This window comes from Bidens hawaiensis, unplaced genomic scaffold (genome assembly GCF_021521415.1).
Source record: "Bidens hawaiensis isolate Kalapana, Puna unplaced genomic scaffold, B.hawaiensis_p1.1 tig00001032_1, whole genome shotgun sequence".
Taxonomy (NCBI): Eukaryota; Viridiplantae; Streptophyta; class Magnoliopsida; order Asterales; family Asteraceae; genus Bidens; species Bidens hawaiensis.
The window spans coordinates 1,077,085-1,104,041 of NW_027491060.1; the positions used below are offsets into that span (position 1 = coordinate 1,077,085).

At 36.6% G+C, this 26,957-nt stretch overlaps 5 protein-coding genes across 6 annotated transcripts; all 5 read left to right on the top strand.

Annotated features, from left to right (window-relative positions):
• Nucleotides 1–838: 838 nt before the first annotated feature.
• Nucleotides 839–9,666, top strand: LOC143554473 (putative transcription elongation factor SPT5 homolog 1). Of its 2 annotated transcripts, XM_077044221.1 has the most exons (20): nucleotides 839–1,428; nucleotides 2,410–2,651; nucleotides 2,834–2,980; nucleotides 3,810–3,971; nucleotides 4,039–4,122; nucleotides 4,357–4,427; nucleotides 4,508–4,865; nucleotides 5,914–6,069; nucleotides 6,155–6,252; nucleotides 6,338–6,386; nucleotides 6,690–6,842; nucleotides 6,928–7,071; nucleotides 7,164–7,245; nucleotides 7,334–7,544; nucleotides 7,641–7,735; nucleotides 8,242–8,320; nucleotides 8,384–8,438; nucleotides 8,521–8,635; nucleotides 8,716–8,960; nucleotides 9,045–9,666. In XM_077044221.1, exons 1-20 carry the CDS (start codon nucleotides 1,053–1,055, stop codon nucleotides 9,291–9,293), a joined length of 3,171 nt encoding a protein of 1,056 aa, XP_076900336.1. In that variant the 5' UTR covers nucleotides 839–1,052; the 3' UTR covers nucleotides 9,294–9,666. The 2 variants fall into 2 exon arrangements, with proteins under 2 accessions (XP_076900336.1, XP_076900340.1); XM_077044225.1 differs by lacking the exon at nucleotides 4,039–4,122.
• A 1,697-nt stretch (nucleotides 9,667–11,363) lies between these two features.
• Nucleotides 11,364–17,663, top strand: LOC143554498 (sodium/hydrogen exchanger 7-like). The gene is made up of 22 exons (XM_077044239.1): nucleotides 11,364–11,622; nucleotides 12,078–12,128; nucleotides 12,198–12,289; nucleotides 12,376–12,453; nucleotides 12,523–12,680; nucleotides 12,749–12,850; nucleotides 13,444–13,561; nucleotides 13,651–13,703; nucleotides 13,785–13,849; nucleotides 13,975–14,020; nucleotides 14,197–14,252; nucleotides 14,326–14,507; nucleotides 14,585–14,632; nucleotides 14,709–14,816; nucleotides 14,895–15,120; nucleotides 15,257–15,559; nucleotides 15,666–15,763; nucleotides 16,405–16,536; nucleotides 16,665–16,883; nucleotides 16,953–17,150; nucleotides 17,222–17,450; nucleotides 17,573–17,663. Exons 1-22 carry the CDS (start codon nucleotides 11,445–11,447, stop codon nucleotides 17,629–17,631), a joined length of 2,799 nt encoding a protein of 932 aa, XP_076900354.1. The 5' UTR covers nucleotides 11,364–11,444; the 3' UTR covers nucleotides 17,632–17,663.
• A 703-nt stretch (nucleotides 17,664–18,366) lies between these two features.
• On the top strand, nucleotides 18,367–19,212 carry LOC143555937 (uncharacterized). Its single transcript, XM_077045400.1, has one exon. The coding sequence runs from the start codon at nucleotides 18,367–18,369 to the stop codon at nucleotides 19,210–19,212; it is 846 nt and encodes a 281-aa protein (XP_076901515.1).
• Nucleotides 19,213–19,242: 30 nt separating this feature from the next.
• LOC143555946 (uncharacterized) lies at nucleotides 19,243–23,555 on the top strand. The gene is made up of 2 exons (XM_077045407.1): nucleotides 19,243–19,900; nucleotides 22,567–23,555. The coding sequence occupies exons 1-2, from the start codon at nucleotides 19,243–19,245 to the stop codon at nucleotides 23,553–23,555; spliced, it is 1,647 nt and encodes a 548-aa protein (XP_076901522.1).
• Nucleotides 23,556–23,857: 302 nt separating this feature from the next.
• On the top strand, nucleotides 23,858–24,342 carry LOC143555956 (secreted RxLR effector protein 161-like). Its single transcript, XM_077045413.1, has 2 exons — nucleotides 23,858–24,170; nucleotides 24,233–24,342. The coding sequence occupies exons 1-2, from the start codon at nucleotides 23,858–23,860 to the stop codon at nucleotides 24,340–24,342; spliced, it is 423 nt and encodes a 140-aa protein (XP_076901528.1).
• The last annotated feature ends 2,615 nt before the right edge of the window (nucleotides 24,343–26,957 follow it).

Consider the following 26,957-nt stretch of genomic DNA (forward strand, 5'->3'; position numbering starts at 1 on the left):
ACCTGAGAATTAAATTACAACCAGAAACCACCCAATTCCTCCCACGATAACCCACCTTGCCAAAAATATTTGAGTTTTATTTTGTTTTTAAAATTAAAGAACACTTTAATTGGGATAAAATTACTTGTGTGCCCTCACATAGTCACATGCTTAGCTCATGTTAATAGTTAATTAAATTATTTTGACGAAGTTACTAAAAATGACTAAAACTAAGACAAAAGTTCATATACTGATTTGGGGAGTTATATTTTGGTCCATTTTTCAGACACCATAACTCCCTAATAGCAAACCCTAACGGGTTGGTTCTACTTCTGAAACTTAGTATTATGAGTTTAATAGATAACCCAATTGGTCTTACACAATTTGGTTTAATGAGTTGATAGACCATTAAATTAGTTTTTGTTGCGCAGTCTGCTGAATTGTTGGTACCTATCTGTAATGGTTGTGTGGTTTGAAAGACATATTTATTTTGAAGTCTAAAGCATTATAAATATAAACAAAATTTGTTGAATTTTACCAATATTGACAAACAAGTACTGTTTGGGATTGAGTTTGACAAATGCTTATGACTTTACAAAAAACCATTTTAAAAAGTCAGGATTTGAGGCTTTTAGAAAACTGCTATTTAACCCTTCAAAAAGTTAAAATAAAATATTTTTTATGATTGCCAAACACAAAACAATAAGAAGTTTTCAAACTCAATCCCAAACATACCCTAGATATTACTGAAAGTCATTTTGATAAATTACCTATTCCACAATACCGGATACTATAAGTGTAAATTAGATTTTTTTTTTTTTAAAAAAAAAATTTGTATAATTAACACATTATAGTGGGCCCTTGACGATTATTAAATGGATCCCATGGAGCCAAATGAGGGGTTAAATATGATTATTAATGAAACAATAAGGGTGATTCGTAAAACTATCACCAACCGAACACAATAAAAGGCCATTTCGTTCACAACTCCCACACCATACGAACTCCCAAAACTCTCTGTTTCTAGGGTAATCAATTCACTCATTCCAATCCACAAACCTGCTGCTCAATCCATGGCTCACGGCCGAGACGAGTACGACGACGACGTGGAGGACGAAGATATACAAGACGACGCGGTTGATGAGGACGACGACAATGACGAGGATTACGGCAGCAGCCGAGGTGGAAGAGGCGATCGTAAGCGAAGGAGATCCGAGTATATCGATGATGCTGCGGAGGAAGATGAGGATGAGGATGAAGAGGAGGATGATTATGATGAAGATGATGAGAATGATGAGGATTATCGCGGTGGTGGTGGACGTGGACGTGGTGTGAGGAATCGGCGAGGGGGTAAAGCGGCGAGGAAGGCGTCTGGTGCACAGTTTCTGGAGCTTGAAGCTGATGTTGATTCGGATGGTGAAGAAGAGGATGAAGACGAAGGCGATGACGGTTAGTTTTTTTTTTGTTTTGTTTTGTTTTGTTTTTACGCCGCTTATTGTGTTTATTTGGTATTGTTATATGAGTTAGGGTTTGTGATTTGCCTACATTCAGCTTGCTGCTTGTTTAATTGAAAATATATGATAATTGATGCTTATCAATTTATCATGTGTTGAGATGGTTCTTTTCAATTAGGGTTTGCATATATGATATGAATTTGTCTTAATGTATGAGGCTTTGAAGTTGCTAGGATTGATTTTCTGATTCATTGTGTTATTTGATTAGAGAAATCCAGATTGCTTGAAACTTAAAGTTTTGTGCGCTAAGCGTAAACGTTTAGCTTCATTATAATTGCAGTATCATTACTAAAAGTTCCTTCATTATAATTGCAGTATCATTACTAATCTGCTGTATGCAATAGATGGTGGAGTTGAGAATTCCATCCTTTATCAATGATCCAAAACATGTTATACTTCTCATTGTCATCAAAATCCAATGCAATTGCTTCTTTTGTCATAGAACCCATTGCGTGTTTTTTATTCTCATTGTCAATAAGAAGTAGTACTCAAACTATAGGACTTGTATTTAGGAGTCCAGTGCTTGTGGTGAACCCTAGCTTGCAGATATTGTTTAATATCAAGAAAAAATGTTAGGAAAAATATCGCATATAGTTGAGAAATTGAAGAGATGAAACTTTTTTAGGCCCTTATGTATATTAACTGGTTGTCTAAACTAGAAATAAACTCCATTGTTGATCCTCCATGCATAAAATAGATTTCTTTTTCTTGACAGTGACATGTAGTTTTGAATCTTTAGCAATGTTTAGTATTCAACACTTACAGATCCATTTAATGTCTCATGGGTTTGCTCTCATATGGTGGTAACCTCCCAAAGGACTATGAATACCTTTATATGCTTGCTACATGTCTACAAATCATATGTACTAATTCATTTCTGTTCATGTTTCTGTTGGATGCGGCTTTTGGCATACAGACTTTATAGTGAATGAAAGATTAAATCCACTTGAGGAAGAGGATGTAAGAAGGATGCATCGTCATCCTTTGCTTCCACATGTAGACCAGGAAGAAGATGTTGAAGACCTTGAGAGACTAGTTCAGGAGCGGTTTTCAAGAAATCGTGCAGAATATGATGAGGATGATGATGCCAGTGAGGTGGATCAACAAGCTCTTTTGCCATCTGTTCGTGATCCAAAGTTGTGGATGGTCAAATGTGCGGTATGCCGTATATATTTTTCTTTTATAATGGTCTCTTTTAAACAGTCCCAGTTTTGGTCTATTTACTTGTGGATGAGTAGTGTAGGATAAACTTTCATTTCAGATGGGTCAAATCAGTTTTGACCCATGTACTATGCGGGTCAAAATAGCTCTTTGATTCTCTTCTTTTCACTATATGCTAGATTGGCCATGAGAGAGAGGTGGCTGTTTGCTTAATGCAGAAGTGCATTGATAGAAGCAGTGGGTTGCAGATTAGATCGGCCATTGCTCTTGATCATTTGAAGAACTATATCTACATTGAAGCAGATAAAGAAGCTCATGTGAAAGAGGTATGTTTTTTAGGTCTGTTCAACGAATCGAAATATTCGATTTAGTCTAATCGAATTATTCAAATTTAGAAAATTTGAAGCTGCTCAAATTTGATTGAATTTGAATTAAGCCAAAAAACAATTTATTGTAGTTTTAATTTCGAAACTACCACAAACTCAAAAACTTTTTTGACACAAAAAATATTAGTTTATTAAACCAACAAACCATCAAAAACATCCTAAATATTCAAAACATCCGACATATCCAAAACAATTTACTGATTTAAGACATTAGGTTCAGATATTTAGTTTTGGTTATAGGATAATTGGATGATTATTGGGCTGGATATTGAATTAGTAGGCCCGGATGTGATTAATATCCTTAGAAGTTCTTTAGTATGTATATACGTATATAATTATGTGTATAAAAATACAAAATAAAAATAAAGTGCAAAATCTGAATTCGAAATTATAAACCATACATTCATACTTGATTCGATATTTGATTGTTGAAATTGTATTTGAATTTGCAAAAACCTTGAATATCGAATTCGATTTGAATCTAACTTAAAGCTTTTCGAGTCAGATTAGAATACTAAAGATCTCTAGCTGAAAGTTGAAAGAAATTTCCGTTTTTTCGTTTGGTTACCGGTTCAGGATTGCCACACAGGGTTGCTAATCTACAAAATGAGAATCTTGAAAATACAAACTTGTAGTGAACCGTGTTAGCTAAATTTTTTTTATCATTCATTAGTTCCAGAAAAGCCAGTTTACTGTTATTTTCTGTCGTATGTTCATCAAGATATGAGAACCCTAATATGATTTGTTTTGTATTTTTGAGAGTTATTAGGCATGCAAAGGTTTGCGTAATATATATACTGGCAGCAAGATTTTGCTGGTTCCAATAAAGGAAATGACTGATGTTCTATCAGTTGAGAGCAAAGCAATTGAAGTTTCCCGGGAGATGTGGGTCAGAATGAAAATTGGAACATATAAAGGAGATCTTGCAAAGGTATAACAAACCCTTTTATTCACAATACTAAAAGTCACCATGTTATTCAAGCTTTTCTATCTTGTAGGTTGTCGATGTGGATAATGTGAAGCAGAGGGTTACAGTTAAGTTGATTCCAAGAATAGACCTACAAGCATTGGCAAACAAATTGGTATGTTTTCAATAAGTACTTGCATGCAGCTGTGTTACTATATTTATCACATGAAGATTATATTATTTAAACTCTACCATGTTACTTTACAAATCCTTTTTTAGGATCAGTTCTTATCATTAAATTTTATTTTTATATCACATAAGTTCCTTCGCATGGACCTGATTCACCTGAAGCATTATATGTTTATAAACTACGTAAGTGTGTTAATTGTGATATTGCGTCTTATTTCAGGAAGGTAGAGAGGTCCAGAAGAAGAAGGCCTTCACTCCTCCACAACGGTTTATGATTGTTGACGAGGCTAGGTATGTTTATGGTTATTTTATGTGCTTTCTCAATATCTTTTCTGTTTTATTAATCTTGTTTTTTTCTTAATTTATGACAGAGAAATGCATATCCGGGTTGAGCGGAGATGGGATGCAATGATGAATGAATACTTTGATACCATAAATGGCATGAAGTTTAAGGATGGTTTTTTGTATAAACCCGTGTCGATGAAGTCAATACGTACTCAGAACATACAGCCGAGCTTTGATGAACTTGAAAAGTTTCGCCAACCTGATAAGAATGGGGATGTTGATATTGCTAGTTTATCAGCACTTTTTGCTAACCGAAAGAAAGGACATTTCATGAAGGGTGATAGAGTTATTGTTATTAAGGGAGACCTTAAAAATCTAAAGGGATGGGTTGAGAAAGTTGAAGAAGGGACCGTTCATATAAAACCGAATGCAGCAGGACTTCTAGTAAGCGAATTCTTTTCAAGATGTTATAACTTATATTATGCATTATTATCTAGAGGTGGCAAAATGGTTGGGTTTAGGCTTGTAAACAAACCGAACTGAACATGACAAATACGAATGGAGCATTTTCGTCTTTAACCCAACAAACGATCAAACACGAACAATTCTTTAAGTAAATGAACATGATAGCGTTTGTTTATGTTAGTTCATTAGTAGTATAAATAAATGGTTCTCGAACGTAAACGAACAAACATATATAAACATAGATGAACGAACATAACTGAGCTACAACTAGTTAAAAATACTTTTAAGAAAAATGCGTTCAACCTAAGAAGTTATTAAACTATATAGATGAATGAACATAACTGAGCTACAACTGGTTAAAAATAGTTTTACCAAAATGCGTTCAACCTAAGAAGTTATTAAACTATACTAAAGTTGTAATGGGCCAAAAAAATCAAGTGAATATATTACGATCATAGCGAAACAAACGTACATAAATGAACGTAAATGAACGAATACAAGCAAATTAAAATGAATAAACGTAATCGAACGTTCACGGCCATAGATGAACAAATAGGACATGTGTTCTTGTTTGTTAAGTAAACGAACATAAACAAATTTAACTGAATGAATGTTTACGATCATAAATGTACAAACAAGACGTGTGATCTTGTTTGTTTGTGGTTCGTTCGTTTGTTAAGTAAACAAACATAAACAAATTTAACTGAATGAATGTTCACGATCATAAACGTACAAACAAGACATGCGATCTTGTTTGTTTAACTAAATGAACAAAATGTTATGTTCAGGTTCGTTTGGTTTGTTTACAGGCCTACGCTTTGTCCACTTTTGAAATAATGAATGTTTTCGATTTAGTATTATTAAAACAAAAGCTATTATTTTCTTAAATAAGACTATTTAGTCATTCGGCAACCCTATAGGTGCCTGTTGCCTTATTATTAAAATATTTATAACTAGTTAGTTTATTTTCACCGTTTTATTGCTACTTCATTGCTACAATTTATTCATAGGTTCTTGTGATTTGCAGACAACTCTTGCAGTAAGTGAAAAGGAGTTGTGCAAATATTTTGAGCCTGGAAATCATGTGAAAGTTGTTACGGGTGCACAAGAAGGCGTGACTGGAATGGTTGTAACGGTTGCTGGGCATCTAGTTAATATGGTGTCAGATACCACCAAAGACGTTGTAAGTGTTGGTGTGTTATCAGGATATCATTCTTAGGTCTGATCTATCTTATATTGATTACTCTTTAATGTTCATTTATATCCAGATACGTGTTTTCTCTGACAATGTTGTTGAGAGTTCTGAAGTGACATCTGGCATTACTAAAATTGGAGATTTTGAGCTCCATGATCTTGTTCAACTTGAGTATGCAACAATGACATTAACTATATGCATATTTTCTTTGCTTTTAACAGATTTTTTAGTATCTTATGTCTTCATTTTTTGACAGTCATTCCAACTTTGGTGTAATCATACGTTTAGACAGTGAAGCTTTTCAGGTTGGTTTTGTTAGCCTAACAACTAGCCGTCATATATTTGAAAAGTTAGATTTTTTGATGCATAGAAATTTCTAAATCATGTTATCTGGAAAATAAGATTTTTATTGAAACAATAAAGATTATTAGTTTTTTATTATGCTTGTCACTAACTAGCCGTAAAAAATGAAACTTTTAAATTAATAAGCATTTTTGGGTAGGCCGACAAATCGTACAGATAACTACTAGTTTGATCAGACCCCATTTGACCCACTACACAAGCTATAATAAAACTGTGTGATTATTTGATGTTGTATTTTTCTATAGGTTTTGAAAGGTGCTGCAGATAAAGCAGATGTTCAACTTGTTAGGTTAAGAGACATTAAATACAAAATTGATAGGAAAGTCTCTGCTCAGGATCGTCATAAGAACACGATTTCAGTCAAAGATGTTGTTAAAGTTCTCGAGGGTCCATGCAAGGCAAGCCTATCTCTTGATTTCTTTCTCTTTGTAAATAAAGTGTTTTGTCTTCTCTAATTATGATATTCTGTTTATTATCATATAGGGTCGACAAGGTCCAGTTGAACATATTAATAGAGGAATTTTGTTCATATATGATCGTCACCATATGGAGCATGCGGGGTTTATCTGTGCTAAATCTCAGTCATGTGTGTTGGTTGGTGGGTCCCGTGCAAATGGTGATAGAAATGTATGTATCATCACTTGTTTACTCGGATATTAGTTTGTGTTAGTCAATTTATTGCATTGTTAGTATTTCTTTATCTTCATGAACTTGTGTAGGGCAATTCATTTGCATCAAGAGCTCAAATTAGACCTCCCACTCGTGTTCCTCATTCTCCGGGTAGAGGGTTCCCACCACTACGTATGTTTTAGACTTTTATATTCATATTTCATTTTATTTTCTTAAAAATTTCACTTAAAACCCCAATTAACCATTTTTTTTAATGTAGCTGGTGGGAGATATAGAGGTGGAAGAGGAGGGAAAAATTCTTTAGTTGGAACCGTTATAAAAGTCCGGGTAGGTCCCTTTAAAGGATACAGGGGGCGGGTTGTTGATGTAAATGGTACATCGGTTCGGGTTGAATTGGAGTCACAAATGAAGGTTGTTACAGTTGACCGCTCACACATCTTTGATAGCGTGAATGTCACAACCCCAAATCGGTAAGATTAAAGTTTAAACAAATCTTTTCTATTTTCATGGTAATTCATTTTAAAACGGAATAAATAGTTTAAACTTTTTATTATGTTGTTTACCAGTGACACACATAGGTACGGGTCTGGAAGTGAGACACCTATGCATCCTTCACGGACCCCACTCCATCCTTACCAGACGCCTATGAGAGATGTTGGAGGTTTGTTATGTCAAGGCTTACTTCTTAATGATCACACACACACACACACACACATACATACATACATACATACGCACAATGTACGACCGTACGCACATACATACGTAAGTATAAATGGATCAAGATCATTTTAGAACTTCCAAATAATTTAAAAACTTTGGAACTCATAACAACCAATCATTTTATTTATTTATTTATTTATTTTATATATTTAATATTAGTTGAGGGTAGTTTTGTTATATTTATATGTAAGTTTATGATTACATATATGTAAATTGGTTATTACACATATGCAAACTTGTGATTATGTATATGTAATTATAAATTACATATGAAAATGACAAAGCTACCCTCAAATAATATTAGATAATAGAGAATAAAATAAAATGATTGGTTGTTTGGAGTTGTTGAAGTCCTTAAAGGTGTTCTGAATAGATCCAACCCCTATATATATGTGTGTGTATGTGTTTGATTATTGTGTATAATGTATGCAAATTTGTTCTCAGCAACACCTATTCATGATGGCATGAGGACACCTATGCGTGACCGAGCATGGAATCCATATGCACCAATGAGTCCTCCGAGGTAAGATTTTATTATAACTAAACAATTTGGTTAGTAATAATAATAAATGGTATTAATTTTTAGGGATTCTTGGGAAGATGGAAACCCTGGTTCTTGGGGATCAAGTTCTCAGTATCAGGTAACAGTTGCTACATGCTGGCTAAATCGAGATCTTTACACTATTAATAAATGTTATATAATTAATATGTTGCGTTATGCAGCCGGGAAGCCCTCGTTCTAAAGCATATGAAGCACCGACTCCCGGTTCAGGATGGGCCAACACTCCTGGTTGCAGTTACAGTGATGCTGACACATCACGCGATACTACTACTTATGGTAGCCAATAATATCTATACATACACACACATAAATATATTATAATTATATATGACTGCTTATGTTAATAGTTAATACAGGTAATGCTCCAAGTCCTTACTTGCCATCAACACCTGGTGGACCGCCACCCATGACACCAAGTTCAGCTTATTTACCAGGTACACCTGGTGGTCAACCAATGACTCCTGGAAGTGGCGGTCTGGATATGATGTCACCTGCAGTTGGTGGTGACAATGACGGACCATGGTTCTTGCCCGATATACTGGTAAACGTACGCCGGGCAGGTGAAGATGCTTATCTCGGTGTCATCCGAGAAGTGCTTCTGGTATTTACTTTAGTTTTACACTTATTGTTTTATTATTTTTCTTTCTGTTTTTTTTTTTGTTTTCAATAATGTGTTGGCTTTTAGGATGGTGGCTGTCGGGTGGCTCTTGGTACGAACGGGAATGGTGAGGTCATCACTGCCAGCCCTAGTGAGATAGAGGTGGTGGTGCCGAGGAAGTCGGATAAAATTAAGATATTGGGTGGGGCCCAACGTGGGGTGACGGGGAAGCTGATTGGTGTGGATGGTACAGACGGGATTGTGAAGGTGGATGATAATCTTGATGTGAAGATATTAGATATGGTTATTCTTGCTAAGTTAGCCCATTTTTCTTGATTTTCTAGCGACAAGTATTTACATTGGTAAGGATTTGGTGAATTGGAAAGTTGGTAGCTTTGTAGGTATAAGACAGATACAGTATTTCTGGTGCGGTGTATTTAGAAACATTAACAAGACGTGTTTTTGTCCAATTCTATAACTTAAGTGTTTATCGACTTTTACTTTGACGAAAGCTTTGAATCAAACCGCTAAAGGTGTTTTTTTAAAGAAAATAACCAAACCAGCGGGGTTGATGGTTTGAACTGATTACTTTAATTTTTAAAATGATAAAGATAAGTAATTTTAACCAAAGTATAACTAGAGGTGTAGATAGCGGTTGACTGGTTGTAGTGAAGGTATAGGCGTTGGCAACATGATAGCGGTGGCTTGGTGGCCGAGGGAGCAACAGTTGCGGTGCAACTAACATGAGATGTACAATCCTATTTCTTTCTATTGGGTCTGTCAGTATTTTCTTGAGCCCATAAACATATTGTTTAGTATCAATTATTAAATATGTTTTTTAGCTTGAGTAAAAAATTTGACTGAAAGTATTATACGAGCATATGTCTGAAATAAAATATGTCTCCTAAATCTAAAATATACTTAGCAAGATATGTTGTATCAAAATCGGGTCAAAAGTTTTTTCTGAGATTGATTAAAAGTAGGGCGATATGGTGTTGGTGACCGTCAAGGGTGAGAGTGTCAAGGGTGAGAGTGGTGATGGCCGTGGTGGCTTGGGAAGGAAGAAAAAGAAAGTCTAAAGCTCTATTCCCGGGTCTTATTTAACGAAAGAAATGAAAAAAAGACTTTGAAGAATGCTACAAAAAAATCATGTTCCACAATTCTTTTTTAACTAAAGAAATTATTTTTAATGAAAGAAACGAGGAGAAAAGAAAGAAAAATGCATTCTTTTTTTCTTTCTTATTTTTAATGCAAAATGTTTATTTTTCTGTACATTTATTTTAAACTTGAAAACACGATAATTATTTTCTCTCATTTCCCTTGGTTTAGTAAACTCGGGAATATGACGCAATAACCTACGAATTTAGTACAAACAACTTGGTATCCTAGCTGAGCCCAAGCTTGACTAGGCTCGAGCTTGGTTCGTTTTAACTTACGAGGAGCCAAAGCTCGACTCGAGCTTGGCTGTGAAGTCTTAACTTAATACATAGAAGTCTAAATGAGGTAAAAATAAAAAATACCCAAGGCTCAGACTCAATTATTAAATGAGTTTTATTTGAGTCTCGAGCTCGAAAAAGCTCGGCTCATTCCAAACTTTTTATCAATTTGAGCTTGATTAGCTCACGAATAGCTTGCCCTTACACGAGTTCATTTTAATTTAGAATTTGGTTGTGGTAATTTTAAGTTGAAAAGAAATAAAAAAAAATAGTCAAGTGTAATAATAATTTTGGTGAAGTGTTGAATTATAATAAGAAGATTAGTTTTTGTCGGAAGGATAAGAAATTATCTTGGCCATTCATTTTAAACTTGAATGGTTGAGATTAGATTACTGAAAAAATCAAGTGTAAAACAAGGGTAAGAGCATAATAGGGAAAACACATTTGTTGACTTTCTCTCTCCACATGCAAGGCACATGTCAAATTCCCCCATCATTTTAAAACGCCCATAACTTTTTTATACGACATTTTTTGTTTAAAACAATTTCACCTTAATAACGAGTGTTTTGCTATTTTTTATATGAGTACCATATTGCTATATAAATATAAAAAAAATTCGTGGGTTTTTTACAAATTATGTTTTACCAAAATTGTGTTTTAAAAAATTGTGTTATACAATTGTGTTTTATTTTTTCATAGTGATTTTTGCATTTTGTTTTTCACATTATGTTATTTAATTGTGTTTTTGTCATTGTGTTTTTTCATAGTGTTTTACCGGTGACTTTCCGGCGAAATTTTCAAAGACTTTTCCGGCAAGGTGGTGGCGGTGGGCGATGGTGGTTGTAGGTGATGAGTGAAAATTTAAGTAGGTTTTTAAGATTAATTCAATGGGTTTGAAATTAAATTAAGTGGGTTTTCATATTAAGGTAGTAACTAAAATACTCACCTTCCCCTGGCCTTCTTATTATAACCAACCAATTATTATCCTGTTATGCTTGTAGTTGTATCCATGTAGACTGCTGACTAGTTTTGGTCTGGGTACGTGTTGGCAATGGTATCTGTGTCGGATGAGTTGAGAGAAGAAGCGAATGTGGATTCGGCAATAAACTCGGTGTTGTTCGTGGGGATATCATTGGTGGTTGGAGTTGCTTCCAGGCATATACTCAAAGGAACCAGAGTACCTTACACTGCCGCACTGCTCGTTATTGGCATCGCAATGGGATCACTAGGTTCACTTGCTACTTGCTTCCTCCTCTAATTACTATACAAATAATATAACACCTAATTGGATGTATATATGCTAGTTATTATTGTTGGGTCGGTTTACTTAGTACGTTTCAACATTGGTTATGTTACCTACTTTATTAGAGAATTCACGTGCCCCGACCGAGCCACAAAAAATATGCCCCTGAGGCCCTAAAAATGTAAACTAATTTTTTAAACGACAATTACAGTGTTAGCAATAAACATAACAATTAGCAAAGTCATGGTGTTATAATGAGTTTGTGGGCTTATAAGTGATCGGGTATTCTAAATAATATAAATATAACATCAAGAGTTTTTTGAAAATTTTGTGCCCAAAAAAAAGTGCTGCCATCTCTGAATTGACTATCAAGTATCAAAGCCGGTATTACCTTCGGACCCATCTGCATGTCACAAGGTGTTTTTTCCTTTTCCTCTGCAGAATATGGAAGTGGCCATGGATTAGGAAAAGTTGGCGATGGAATTCGGACGTGTAAGTTAAATCAACTTGGTTTATTGCATGTGATAAGTTTTACATTATGTTAATTGCCTACATGTGCAGGGGCAAATATTAATCCTGATCTTCTATTAGCTGTTTTTCTTCCCGCTCTTCTTTTCGAAAGTGCATTTACAATGGATGTGCATCAAATCAAGGTTGTTTTTTTTATTTTTATTTTAATTTTTAACTTTTATGTAATATGTAATATGTATTCCCTAGTCCAACAATGTTGCGTTCGCAGAAATGCATGGCACAAATGCTTCTTCTTGTTGGGCCTGGTGTTCTCGTTTCCACGTTCCTTCTTGGCTCGGCTTTCAAGGTTTGCTGCATACACGTTTACTTTGTTAGAATATCACTTTCCGTTATATTAAGTGTTTCCAAAATGCAGCTAATGTTTCCATATAACTGGAGCTGGAAGACCTCATTGCTGCTTGGAGGACTTCTAGGCGCGACTGATCCTGTTGCGGTGGTCGCTTTTTTAAAAGAGCTCGGTGCAACCAAAAAACTAACTACTATTATTGAAGGAGAATCATTGATGAATGATGGGTATATTTTATTAACTTTTTGCTGCCATTTAATTAAACTTTTTAATAATCACATGTATAACAATTTAGGCTTGCAATTGTGATCTACACGCTTTTTTTCCGAATGGTAACGGGATCAAACTTTAACTGGGGGACAGTAGTCAAGTTCTTTGCAACCATGTCTCTCGGAGCGTAAGTGTTTACCTTCATTTTTATAATATGGAGGTTGAATTTAGGGGTGGCAAATGTGACTCATTGGGTTGAATGGGTTGTAATAAATTGTATATAATGGGTCAAACTAATCAAACTAAAAATGAATATAATTGAAACGGGTCAAAACTGGTTGACATTTCTTGAAGGATTTTTTTTATGGAACGAGAAAAACGGAAAAAAACTTTTTAGTATTTTTACTTTTTTAGTTTTTGATTTATATTCCAAGTTATAATTTTAAATTTTTTTTTTAATTTTTTAATGAGGGGTTTTTGAAATGGGTTGAGATTTCAAAAACCCCTCATTAAAATATTCAAAAAAAATAACTAAAAAATTATAACTTGAAATATAAATCAAAAACTAAAAACATTAAAAAAAAATTCCGTTTTTCTCGTTCCTTAAACAAACAAAAAAAATTAATTAAAAAAAAAACTCTGAGAAATGTCAACCCGTTTCAGTCATTTTCTTTTTTTATTAGTTTGACCCATTTTGACCCATTATATACATTTTAATACAACCCATGGGTCACACTTGCCACCCCTAGTTGAATTGATAATACTTTTTTCTTGGTCCAGTGTAGGAATAGGGATGGCGTTTGGTGTGGCATCTTACTTGTGGCTTGGATTTGTTTTTGACGATACAGTGGTAGAAATTACATTAACTCTTGCTGTCAGCTACCTTGCTTACTTTATCGTATGTAACTAACTTCTTAAACTCATAAGTGACCGACTATTAATAATAGTATGCACTTTATGAAGTGGTGCTTAATTAATATGTGATAGGCTCAAGAAGGTGCTGATGTTTCAGGAGTGTTAACAGTAGTGGCGTTGGGAATGTAAGTTGAATTGTTTCAACAGTCTGTTATACTTTTAGAATTTAAACTTTATATAACCGAATACAAACTATACTGCAACAGGTTCTATGCTTCGGTTGCTAGAATAGCTTTCAAAGGTGAACGGAAACAATCATTTCTGGTATTTTCATACCTTTTTCGCGTTTTTACTTTTTACCAAGTTGCTACATATAGGTTTAGTTCTGTATTCTTGAAAGCCTTAACGATACGTATACTTTATAATTTAATTATGTCTTTTTCATGTTGTACTGCAGGGAAATGGTGGCGTATATTGCTAATACACTTATCTTCATCTTGAGGTGTGCTTGTAATATTTCAATCTAGTTTTTGTTTTAACCGAGCTTAGCTTCATACTCACGCAGTCACGCATTGCCTAAATGTGACCTCAATCACACATGCATCTGAAACGTGACCTAGTAAGATAAAAAGATTATTCATAAAGATAAACTACAAGGACATAACATTTTTTTTGTAGTGGAGTAATTATAGCTGAAGGCATCCTTGCGAATAACAACATCCTTACGCACCAAGGTTCGTTCTTTGTGAATCTAGTTTTATATATTTGCATTTGGATGATGATATTTTTTTTAGTTTTTTGACACAGAAAATGCATGGAGGTACCTCATCCTCCTCTATGTTTTGGTACAACTGTCACGGGCTGTAGTAGTTGGATTGCTGTATCCGTTTCTGCGTTATTTTGGTTACGGGTTAGAATGGAAAGAAGCTATCGTTCTCGTGTGGTCTGGTTTACGAGGTGCCGTGTCATTATCTTCTCTCTCAGTCAAGGCAAGTCATTTATTATAGATGTTTAAAACATAATTCTTGAAAACACCTTAATTGATGTTTTCTTGTATGTTTTTCAGCAATCGAGTGACACCTCAGCATACATCAATCGACAAACAGGAACTTTGGTACTCTTTTCTACATTCTATCTTTACGCTGTAAATGATGACTTATGGTTATCTGATTGTTTCCCAATGCCTGCAGTTTTTGTTCTTCACAGGCGGAATCGTGTTTCTAACGCTTATTGTAAACGGATCAACTACTCAGTTTGTTTTTCAGATGATAGGAATGAACAAGCTGTCAACAGATAAGGTACACTTGTAATTATGCATGTGTCAGTGTACTTGTAATTTGTTTCTTTATTTTAAGCTGCTTTAATCTTTGTTGCAGAGGCGTATACTACATTACACCAAGTGTAAAATGATGACAAAAGCACAAAAAGTATTTGGTGATCTCGGAGATGATGAGGAATTGAGACCTGCTGCGGATTGGCCGACTATCAGGAAATACTTGACATGCTTGAACGATGCAGATGAAGAACATATTACTGCATCGGATAGTGATTACTTTGTGGATCACATGCAGTTATCTGATCTGCGTATTCGCCTTTTAAATGGCAAGTACTTTTTGAACATGAAAATCTTAAGTTTAAGGAATAGTTTTATTTAAGCATCTAATAAGTTTAGACTTTTAAGTAATTCGTTTTATCGTAACTCATATAATGTTATGGTAAAGTGTGTCACATGTTTTAGGCGTGCAAGCTGCTTATCGGGAAATGCTTATTGAAGGAAGGATTAGCCAATCTGCAGCATACATTTTAACGCAATCAGTTGATGAAGAACTTGACATGGTTTCGTTTGGACCACTGAGTGATTGGAACGGGTTGAAAGCTAATATTCGTTTCCCTAACTATTATAAGTTTCTACAAACAAGTTGGTTCCCTCGGAAACTTGCAAACTACTTCATAGTTGAAAGGTTGGAATTTGGATGTCACATATCTGCCGCCTTTCTCCGTGGCCATAGGATTGCGCGCCAACAACTACATCATTTCATCGGTAACAATATTATAAATTTATAATCATCACTTTATTTTTCTTACTTTCACATAAAACCTATATGTTCCTTGTGCAACATATATAATAACTGCGGTTCTCGTTGTAGGTGATACGGAAATTGCGTTGGCAATCATCGACGAGAGCGTGGATGAAGGAGAAGAAGCCAAAAAGTTCCTGGAAGACGTCCGTCTTACTTTGCCAGAGGTTAGTTGAATGTACACTCTTAGTGTGTGTATATATATAGGATAGGATCGTGTAAGAACTATTTTGAAATTGAGAACTTTGAGAACTATTTTAGACCACAAAAAACCCAAAAATTTATAAAAATCATAAAACAAATAAAAACACAAAAATAAAAAAAGTAAAAAAACCAAACTTCTTATTTATCATCCCGGTTTCATAAAAAAAACGTCTTGGTTTAGCTAAATTATACACATGTATAATATGTACATATATGTACATACATGTTTTTTTTCATACACATATGTACAATTTAAGGTAAATAATAATGTACATATGTGTGCATTGCGTAACAAGAGATTAAATGAAATTATACTCATGTGTATAATACGATTTTATTTTTATTTTATTTTTTTATGAAATCGGAATGAAATATAAGAATTTTGGTTTTTTTTAGTTTTTTTAAAATTTTGTTTTATAATTTATTTAATATTTTTTAGAGGTTTTTTTGTGGCTCAAAATGGTTCTCAAAGTTTTCAATTCCAATGGTTCTTTTAGGATCCTTATCCTATTATCCTATATATATATATATATTGGTTACAAAATACATGCCAGATTGATGTGAAGAACCACTATATTCGAAAAGTAATCAAATGGTTTTCTAGGTTTTGCATGTTGTGAAAACAAAGCAAGTGGGGTGTTCGGTGCTTAACGATCTGTATAAATATGTTGAAGATCTTGAGAAGGTTGGATTATTGGGGCAGACGGAACTTGTTCATTTTCAAGATGCTGTCCAGGTTTTACTCATACCTTAGAGTAAACCGTCACCTTCGTCAACTTAGGGATGAAAATGACAGTTTCTAATTTATTATCGATGTGTGTTCCGTAATAAAAATATGTACTGAATTCTGATGTTTTAACTCAGAATGACATTAAGAAACTTGTGCGAAATCTTCCTTCAGTTAAACTCCCAAAAGCACACGATTTAATTCGTTCGAATCCTTTGTTGGGAGCCCTTCCATCAGCTGTGCGGGAGCAAATCACGGGGTCCGTCAACGAGGCAATGAAGCTACAAGGTGTGGCTCTTTATAAGGAGGGAGCCAAACCAAATGGCGTTTGGCTCATTTCTAATGGCGTGGTCAAGGTAATTATTGTTAGGTTTTGCGCTATAAAGTTGAAAAGCGTTTTAACAAAATATTTATTCTTTCAATAGTGTGGTATCAAGAGAAATCTTTCTTTTAATCCAACATGTGAACATGGAACTACGTTTGGCTTATACGAGGTGCTGACAAGAAAGCCTTACATATGTGACATTATTACTGATTCTGTGGTACTATGTTTCTTCATCGAAGCCGAAAAGATACTATCGCTGCTTGGAACCGATCATGCAGTTGCAGATATTTTGTGGCGGGTAAGTTAAAAAATGAAAATTTGAGTGTATTTATCGGTCCTTCAGTTTATGAAAGAATGTTTTTATCACAGGAAAGCTCAATCATAGTTTCAAAAATGTTGATTCCGCAAATATTTGAGAAAATGAGCATGCAAGAAGCAAGGGCTTTTGTGGTCGAGAGATCAACGATGAGCAGATATATAACAGGAGAAACATTTGAGCTAGCTGAAAATATTATTGGTTTATTATTAGAAGGTTTTCTCAAAACCATGGGTTCGTTAGAACCTGTTACCGCGCCAGCTGCATTATTCTCTTCATATGGTAACGGCAAAATCCAAATAATTCGTTATCCTTTAGATAGCATTTACATATACATTTGAAACATTAATATGAGTTATATTTCTTTGCTAATCATAGTTTTCTGTTGCCTGTTTTTTTATTAGGCGAGCCGCTGTCCTACGTTGTTGAGACAAGTGCAAGGGTGATGATGTTCAATATTTGAAGCCAATAGAGCAACAGTCGATGGGAGGATGTTAGTGTAATCTTGCGTAAGTGCGAGGACCTAGTTGTCGCACTTACAAACCTAGGGGGTTTTTGAGTAGTTTTTCTCCTATTCTTGTCTAACAAGTAATTGTATGGTTATAAATAGGGGTTATTTGTAATCAAGTAATAACAACTTATTAATCTATACAATAAAGGTTTAGACTTGATTCTTATTGTCTTCAATTGGTATCAAGAGCTTACGGTTAAGTTCTAAGATTGTCGGCGAGGATTACCGATCAAGAAGATCCGGCAAGTAAGGACGGTGTTTCACCGCGAGATCTTGTGACGAGGTGATCGGAGATCAAGAGTCGACGGCAAAGAACGAGTCCAGCAAGAAAAAGGCAGGCTGTCCACGTTTGCAAGGTTTCTTTGCGACAGGGTTTTATAGCAGCGGCGATCAATTGGTAGACTTGTGAGTTTACGTTACGGCGTGTTCTTGATACGTGTGTTTCTTCTGTTTGTGCATGTGCTAAAGAGAAAAGAGAGTAAGGTTTTAAAAGTCAAAAAATTTATATATGTATTTGGTGTCTTGTACACAGAGGCTCCGAAAAAGAAAATAATATTTATTGTGGAAATTAAACTTTATTTGTTTTTTGAGGGCACATAATAAGAGTTTTTGGCAGAAGGAAAGATCAAGAAGATTAAGAAATTGATCCCAGATTTCTATTTAAATTAACAACGAACAAGAAGGGAGATGAGTGATCAACCAAATAATCAAGTTGAAGGGTCAAGTAATCAAGTCGGTTTTCCCAAAGAACCGAGTTCCCTCTCGATTCAGTTTCCGATTCTTACGTCCACCAATTATACGATTTGGACGGTAAAAATCAAGGCCATATTCAAGGTTCAAGGGTTGTTGGAGGCTATCGAACCTAGAACGGGAACGATGGTTGACTCAAAGATAGATGGGTTGGCGATTGTGTATCTTTATCAAGGCATGCCGGAGGCTTTGGTGATGCAAGTGGCTCACCTTTCCACCGCTAAAGAGATATGGGATGCACTTAAGACTCGTTTTGTTGGGGTTGATAGGGTTCGAGAAGCACATATTGAGTCTCTTCAACATGAGTTCGATGTACTCAAGATGAAAGAAACTGACACGATTGATGACTTCTCGACCAAGATAAGCCAAATAGCTTCCAAAGCAAGCAATCTTGGAGAACTGTTTGAAGAAAAGACCCTTGTGAGAAAGCTTTTAAAGTCCGTTTCGAGAAAGAGGTATATAGCGATTGTTGCTACTATTGAACAGTTTGCCGATATAAAGACCATGACGTTCCATGAAGCCGTTGGACGCCTAAAAGCGTTCGAGGAACGATCTGGAGATGAAGACAAACCCGTGTCCGGTAAGCAAGAACAACTCCTATATACATATGAAGAATGGAAAGCTAAAAGCAATCAAGAAAGGCGTCATGGGAAAGGCAAGATGGGAACTGAATCAAGTCAAAAGAACAAGGGAAAGGGTAAGGTTGTGGATCGGGAAAAGAAAGAACCCCGAGTTAAGAATGATCGGTCAAAGATTAAATGTTATCGGTGTGATGAACTATGACACTTTGCCACGTCGTGTCCTAACCGAAACATGGAGAAGAACGATCAAAGTAACCTCGCTAAAGATGGCGGACCGGTTTTAAACATGATGACGGTAGCTCGGAGTAAGGAAGATGTCGTTTTTCTAAAAGAATATCGGGTTGATCCAAAGCAATATGCTTCAACCCCATGTGATAAAAACACGTGGATTCTTGATAACGGGACGAGTAACCACATGACGGGAAATCCCGAATGGTTTTCCAACATCGATCGTAACAAGACTGGTAAAGTAAGTTTCGGTGATTGTTCGTGTGTTGAAATCGAAGGTCGGGGCACGATAGTAGTAGAAGGTCAAAGGGGAGAACAACGAGCCTTGAGTGACATTTATTTTAGTCCATCTCTCAAAAATAATATTATAAGTCTCGAGCAATTAGACGAAGGAGGATGCAAGATTGGGATCCAAGACGGTATCTTATGGATATTCGAACAAGATGGAAGACTTCTAATCAAGGTACCGCGCTCCTTCAATCGGGTTTATAAAATTAATTTAAAGGTTGTTTCTCCGGTTTGCTTACAAGTCAGTTTGCATAATGTTGCATGGATATGGCATGCTCGATTGGGGCATTTGAATTTCGATGCCCTTCGGGGTCTCTCAAAACTCGCGGATGGAGTGCCAAGAATCGAACACCCGATGCAAATTTGTGATGCATGTATGCTAGGCAAACAAACAAGATCGGTTATCCCGAAAGAATCTAATTATCGTGCAAAGGTACCGCTCGAGCTCGTTGTAACACCCCGACCAAAGGCGGATTATACATCGGGGCGCCACATATTGTTTCATTACTCGTGACACTATTGGGTGTCAATATTTAATAAATATATTCATTCGCGCACGCGCAACGTAAACACAAGGTAACATAAATCAACATAAATCAATATATTATAAGACAAAATATTCGAAACAACAATAACTTGTCTTGATACATTTTAATCTAGGTCCAAAAGTAAAAACGTCCTACGTGTCCACAAGCTCCAAATGTAGCTACAGCAAACCTGAACATGTGTTAAAATAAAACGTCAAACACTTGCGTGTTGGTGAGAAATCAAGTTTAATACAATACATAGATAACAATAAATCTGCGCGCAACATGTGTATGTCTGGTTTTCAACAAGGGTGTAATCTGATCGGGACCAACTCTAAGATTCATAGACTGCCAGTGCTCACAATTGAGCTCACAAACAAGAAAGACTGTGCAAGTGTAAACAAAAGAGAAAATCATAAACGATTGTTCTCCCGTGTTCATCTAATGGTACCATGAGAACTGCGGAATAGACCGACAAGACGGTTAATGATCCACACATACAAATAAACAGCCAAGTCTACGTCCTCAACACATGGGATACTGCGCGACTAAAGTTCATAAACAAGTTTAAGACTCTAGATTTGTATGAACACATGAACATCCCAAAACATTAAAAATAAAAAGGGATTAGGTACGAGATTACTCACTTGATAAACGATGCGGTGTAAGATAAAGCAAGAACCAACTTTAACAAGCACAAGTTAACCTATGAATAAGATTATTGTTTTAATGATTTGATTTAAGTCTTGATTATAAGTTAGCATAATTAATAAGTAAATTAAACAAATTATTATATATAATATATTACCGGAAAACAGGCAGAACAGGAGGGAAGACGAAGGCAAAGAGAGAGGAGACGGCAGAGGAAGAACAACGGCAGAGAGCAAAGGAAGAGAAAGATAATAAGTGTTTGTGTGTGTAGTGTTAAGAAAATAGCATTATTATTTATAGAGAAACCCTAGGGAACACAATCCCTAGAAAAGGGGAAAAGATCTCAAAAAGCAAAAGATTCCAAAAGCAAAAGATATCAAAAGATATGGCAGCTGCAGGGGGCAAAGGAAAAGCTGACAGGTAACAGAAAACAGGCATGGGAGGGTCAGATAAAGGTACTGGACAAGCATGGAAAAAGCAGATCTCAAAAGATAATGTCAGTCACTTTTTCTGTCAACCAATGGGGTTGGTGCGCATGCTGCGCCGAAAGTAACTTTTCAGACATAAGATAGGTCAGGTCAACAGCACAGAAGATAAGACAACACAAAAGCAAACGGCTGGATTAAACAGAAGAAAAGACTCAAGACATAGCGCGAGAAGGCTCGAGCGGACGCGCGAGGGCGAAGGCAGACAGAGAGCAGTCCACAGCGCGCCGCGGGAAGAACTAAAATCCTTAGCGCGTCGCGGGAAGAATTACCGTTCTTAGCGCGCTGCGAGAAGAACTACAATTCTTAGCGCGTCGCGGGAAGAACTACTGTTCTTAGCGCGCTGCGAGAAGAACTACAATTCTTAGCGCGTCGCGGGAAGAACTACCGTTTTTAGCGCGCTGCGAGAAGAACTACAATTCTTAGCGCGCTGCGAGAACAGTTCGCCTCGCGTATCGCAGGAACAACCGGTCTTTACGCAGGCTTCCTTGTAAGGAGTCTGGCACGTGGAGCTGCGCAGACAACCTTAGGCGGGAAGAAACAAAGGACACAAAAACTAAGAGAAGGGGTTCAAGGCTTAAGGGCGGGACGGCGACAAGAGAGAAAAGAAGGCGGGGAGAAGAAGATGGACGGGACGGCGGGAAGGAAAAGAGAGGAAGAGGCGGGAAGGAAAGTATATTATTATTATTAAAAATAAAGTATAAGTATAAATAAATATTAAATCATAAAAGAAAGAGATCGGATCGGAGAAACGGGTACCTGGGTCGGGTCGGATCGGGTCAGAAGTCACACTCGTTTATGCCGATGTTTGTGGCGCGATTACTCCCGAGATACACGATGGAAACCGATACTTTTTGCTTGTTGTTGATTACTACACCCGCTATATGTGGGTTTTCACGATAAAGACAAAAGACCAAGTTGCGGGCTTACTCATAGATTTCGTGAAAAGGGTGGAAAACGAAACGGGCAAGAAACTCAAAACCATACGAACCGACAACGGGGGTGAGTTTACATCCCATGTGTTGGAAGATTACTTATCAAGTATAGGTGTGGCACATCAGTTTACGGCCCCGTACACCCCACATCAAAACGGAGTGGTTGAAAGAAGAAACCGAACCATACTTAGTACGACTCGAAGTTTGTTAAAGGCGATGTCACTACCACAAGATCCATAGGGAGAAGCGGTTCATCACTCGGTTTATTTACTAAACCGGTCACCAACAAAATCTTTGAAGGATTCAACTCCGTACGACCGTTTTAAAGGAAGAAAACCGAACCTTTCACACGTTAAAGTTTTCGGATGCACGGGGTATGTAAAAGTCCTTGGTACCGGTCACAAGAAGTTGGACGACCGAAACATTGTGATGATTCACTTAGGTACTCAACCTGGAACAAAAGCCTACCGTAAGTTTGATCCGATCAAAAGGCGAGTACACGTTACGCGGGATGTCAAGTTTGACGAGTGTAAAAGGTACGCGTGGGCCGATCTTGACAAACAAGAGGGCGAAAAGGGTCCTGAATGGACCGAGTTTATTGTTAGGTGCGATATTGAACCCGAATCGGAGCAGGTGACATCCGGGTTCGACACCGGGTCTGTAGACCGACATGATACCGGTGAGTTGGTTCGTATCAGAAACGGAAGTGAGTCGTCAAGTTCAGAAGGTGGCAGCCCACCTGTAAGCCCGACTAGGCCGAACACTGGCCTAAATGAAGAACCCTTACAAGTTATCCAACCGCGTCGAACTACTCGAAAGACGGTTTTACCCAGGAAATTTAGCGACTTTCTGGTTGAAGGTATACCGACACCCGCCGAGCAAGACCCGACAATCGACGAGGTAAATCTCCTATTATTATTCGATGATGAACCGGTAAATTTTCGAGAAGCGAATAATGAAAAACATTGGAGAAAAGCAATGGAAGCGGAGATCGAGTCGATTGAAAGAAACAAGACATGGCGGTTAGTCGAAGCACCACCCAAAGTAAAACCGATAGGTTTAAAGTGGGTCTATAAAATCAAAAGAAATGAAGCCGGGAAAATAACTAAGTACAAGGCCCGACTCGTAGCTAAGGGGTATGTTCAGAAATATGGGATCGATTTCGAAGAGGTGTTCGCGCCAGTGGCGAGAATCGAAACCGTTCGACTCTTACTCGCGTTAGCAGCAAACCGAGGTTGGGAAGTGCATCACTTGGATGTAAAATCCGCGTTTCTTCATGGTGATTTGAAAGAAGAGGTGTACGTATTTCAACCGGATGGGTTCGTTAAGAAAGGTGAAGAAAGAAAAGTGTACAAGTTGGCTAAAGCGTTATACGATCTACGCCAAGCTCCAAGGGCGTGGAATACTAAACTAGACGGGTCATTAAAGTAACTCGGTTTCACTCGATGTAAACAAGAACAAGCGGTTTACAAAAGGTGTTCCGGTCAAAGGCTATTACTCGTTGGAGTTTACGATGATGATTTGATAGTCATGGGTACAAGTGTGCAAGAACTTGCAAATTTCAAAAGACAAATGGAGTCAAGGTTAGAGATGAGTGACCTCGGGTTGTTGCATACTATCTCGGGATCGAAGTGAAGCAAAGCGATTGTGGGATAACGTTAAAGCAAAGTGGTTATGCAACGAAGATCCTAAAAGAAGCAAGTCTTTGGGAGTGCAACTCGACTCAATTTCCTATGGAACCGGACTTAAAGTTGTCTAAAGAAGATGAGAATCCGAAGGTAGACCCGACCGGTTATAGAAAGATAATCGGAAGCTTACGGTATTTAACTCACACGAGACCCGATTTAAGCTACCTTGTTGGTTATGCAAGTCGGTTCATGCAATCACCAACTCAAGCTCATGCTCAAGCGGTTAAATATATTCTCCGATATCTAAGAGGTTCACTAGACTTTGGTATTACTTACTCGAGAGGCGGAAACAGTATGTTGCACGGGTATAGTGATAGTAGTCATGCGGTGGATATGGATGATGGTCGGAGCACATCAGGTTTAATTTTCTACTTTTCTACTATGGTACATCACCGATATCATGGGTTTCTCATAAACAAGGAACGGTGGCCTTATCATCATGTGAGGCTGAATTTATAGCAGCTACATCGGCTGCATGTCAAGCTTTATGGCTTCGGGATTTGTTGTCAGAGATGACTGGAGAAAAGTAGAAGATCGTGACGTTGAAGGTGGATAATTCATCGGCTATTGCCTTGATGAAGAACACGGTTTTTCACGGGAGAAGCAAGCACATCAACACACGGTACCATTTTATTCGGGAGTGCATCGAGTGAGAACAAATCAAAGTGGAGCATGTCAGTGGAGATTTACAAAGAGCAGACATCCTTACAAAAGCGTTGCCACGGTTGAAGTTTAACGAGATGCGAAGCTTCATCGGTGTCACAAGATTAGGGGGTGATTGTTAGTGTAATCTTGCGTAAGTGCGGAGACCTAGTTGTCGCACTTACAAACCTAGGGGTTTTTGAGTAGTTTTTCTCCTATTCTTGTCTAACAAGTAATTGTATGGTTATAAATAGGGGTTATTTGTAATCAAGTAATAACAACTTATTAATCAATACAATAAAGATTTAGACTTGAATCTTATTGTCTTCGTTTTTATTATTATTTAAATGTGAGATGGTCATATAGTATTGTGAAAATACTTGTGTTTTATTTTTACAAATTAGTTATTGAAAGTGAATGGTAGAGATACATCTTACACATATCAAAACTGACCAAGGTAGTAATGGCCCCAAGAAACGACACAAGCTCCCACTTGTCTTGAGAAGGTTGGATTAGTAGTGCACAAATCGGTTAACAAGTTTGGTTCAAAACGGTTATTAACCGGACCGGTTATTGGTTACCATGGTCAAAACCGGTTTGACCAATAACTGATTCGGTTAGTAATTAGTTTCCAGCCTTTAGAAACCTATAACCAATAAAAAAAAAGTTTAAAAAAACACCGATTATAAAAAATTAAATAAATACCAAAAAAAAGTAATAACTTAAAATACTTGTTTTCAACAATATTATGATTATTAGAGGTGTACAAAACCGGTTTTAGACCCAAACCGAACCGGTTTGGTCAATGGCTCGTCAAAACCGGTTTGAGTTTATAAACCGGTTTAAAAGCAAGATAGGCCGGCCTGGTCACGTCGGTTCGGTCCGGTTTATAAACCGGTTTTAAATCGGTGTTCCTCAAACCGGTTTGGTGGATCTGAAGGGGAAACAGTCTTGAAACTGACGGTTTAGGAGAAACCGGTTTTTTTACACCTCTAATGATAATTGCTTCAAAAATAAACAAAGATAACTTACATTAGGCCTTAATGGGGCCATGGGCCAGTTCTTTTCACATTCGGTACTTACAATTAGAGGTGCACAAATCAGGTTTTTCAAATACCCGGTACCGGGTATGAAACCGGGTTCGGGTATGACCGGGTACTGAAAAATCGGGTATTGGTAATACCCGGTTTGGGTCCGGGTCCGGGTGTTGTTTCTAAAAACCATACCCTATGCTTCGGGTTCGGGTCGGATATAGAACCGGGTATTCTAAAATATTAACAAGACATGTTTTTGTCCAATTATATAACTTGGTTGCTTATCGTCCTTACTTTGACGAAAACTTTGAATCAAACCGCTAATGTGGTTTTTTTACAAGGAAGAAACCAAACCATCGGGGTTGATGGTTTGAACTGATTTTTTTTTTAAATTTTTAGAATGATAAAGATAGAGCGATTTTAACTAGAATAAAGTATAACTAGAGTGTAGATAGGGATTGACTGGTTAGTGAAGGTATAGGTGTTGACAACATGATAATGGCGGCCTGGCGGCCGAGGGGGCAACAGTTGCGGTGCAACTAACATCAAATGTTGTTTCGATATCATATATTATCAATGTAAATTAATCTTGGTTTCAAATACTGATCCAGATATCAATGAATGTAAATAATATTTGCTTAAACATGTTTCACAATCCTTTTTCTTTCTTTGAAGACGTGTCGTATATTCTTTGTTATTTTCTTGAGCCTGTAGACATATTGTTTAGTATCAATTTATTAAATTAAACATGAAATATTTTGACTAAAAGTATTATACAAGCATATGTGTGTTAATATGTCTCCTAAATCTAAAATATACTTAGCAAGATATGTTGTATCAAAATTGGGTCAAAAGTGTTTTATGAAATTGATTAAAAGTAGGGCGATATGATGTTGATGGTCGTCAAGGGCAAGGGTGGTGATGGTCGTGGTGGCTTGGGAAGGAAGAAACAGAAAGTCTAATGCTCTGTTTTCGGGTCTCATTAAACGAAGGAAATGAAAAGACTTTGGAGAAAAAAATCATGTTCTACAATTCTTTTTAACGAAATAATTATTTTTAACGAAATAAATGGATAGAAATGAAAGAAAAATCCATTCTTTTTTTCTTTCTTATTTTTAACACAAATTGTTTATTTTTCTGTGCATTTATTTTGAACTCGAAAATACGATACATTGGTTTATTAAACTTGGGTATATGGCGTAATAACCTATGAAATTAGGACAAATAACTTGGTATCATAGCCGAGCCCGAGCTTGACTAGGCTCAAGCTTTGTTTTAACTTACGAGGGCTTGAGCTCATTTAGTACCTTAAATGAGCCTAAGCTCGACTCGAGCTTGGCTGTGAAGTCTTAACTTAATACATAGAAGTCTAAATGAGGTAAAAATTAAAAATACATGACGCTCGGACTCGATTATTAAACGAGCTTTATTTGAGGCTCGAGCTCGAAAAAGCTCGGCTCATTTCAAGC

Coding starts and splice junctions, on each gene's coding strand:
- LOC143554473 (XM_077044221.1), top strand. CDS start 1,053: ATGGCTCACGGCCGAGACGAGTACGACGACGACGTGGAGGACGAAGAT. Junction 6,387..6,689: donor TAGACAGTGAAGCTTTTCAG/GTTGGTTTTGTT, acceptor ATTTTTCTATAG/GTTTTGAAAGGTGCTGCAGA. Junction 8,961..9,044: donor TCATCCGAGAAGTGCTTCTG/GTATTTACTTTA, acceptor GTTGGCTTTTAG/GATGGTGGCTGTCGGGTGGC.
- LOC143554498 (XM_077044239.1), top strand. CDS start 11,445: ATGGTATCTGTGTCGGATGAGTTGAGAGAAGAAGCGAATGTGGATTCG. Junction 12,851..13,443: donor GCAACCATGTCTCTCGGAGC/GTAAGTGTTTAC, acceptor TTCTTGGTCCAG/TGTAGGAATAGGGATGGCGT. Junction 15,764..16,404: donor TCCGTCTTACTTTGCCAGAG/GTTAGTTGAATG, acceptor ATGGTTTTCTAG/GTTTTGCATGTTGTGAAAAC.
- LOC143555937 (XM_077045400.1), top strand. CDS start 18,367: ATGAGTGATCAACCAAATAATCAAGTTGAAGGGTCAAGTAATCAAGTC.
- LOC143555946 (XM_077045407.1), top strand. CDS start 19,243: ATGGAGAAGAACGATCAAAGTAACCTCGCTAAAGATGGCGGACCGGTT. Junction 19,901..22,566: donor GATGCAAATTTGTGATGCAT/GTATGCTAGGCA, acceptor TGATTCACTTAG/GTACTCAACCTGGAACAAAA.
- LOC143555956 (XM_077045413.1), top strand. CDS start 23,858: ATGGAACCGGACTTAAAGTTGTCTAAAGAAGATGAGAATCCGAAGGTA. Junction 24,171..24,232: donor TGATGGTCGGAGCACATCAG/GTTTAATTTTCT, acceptor CTCATAAACAAG/GAACGGTGGCCTTATCATCA.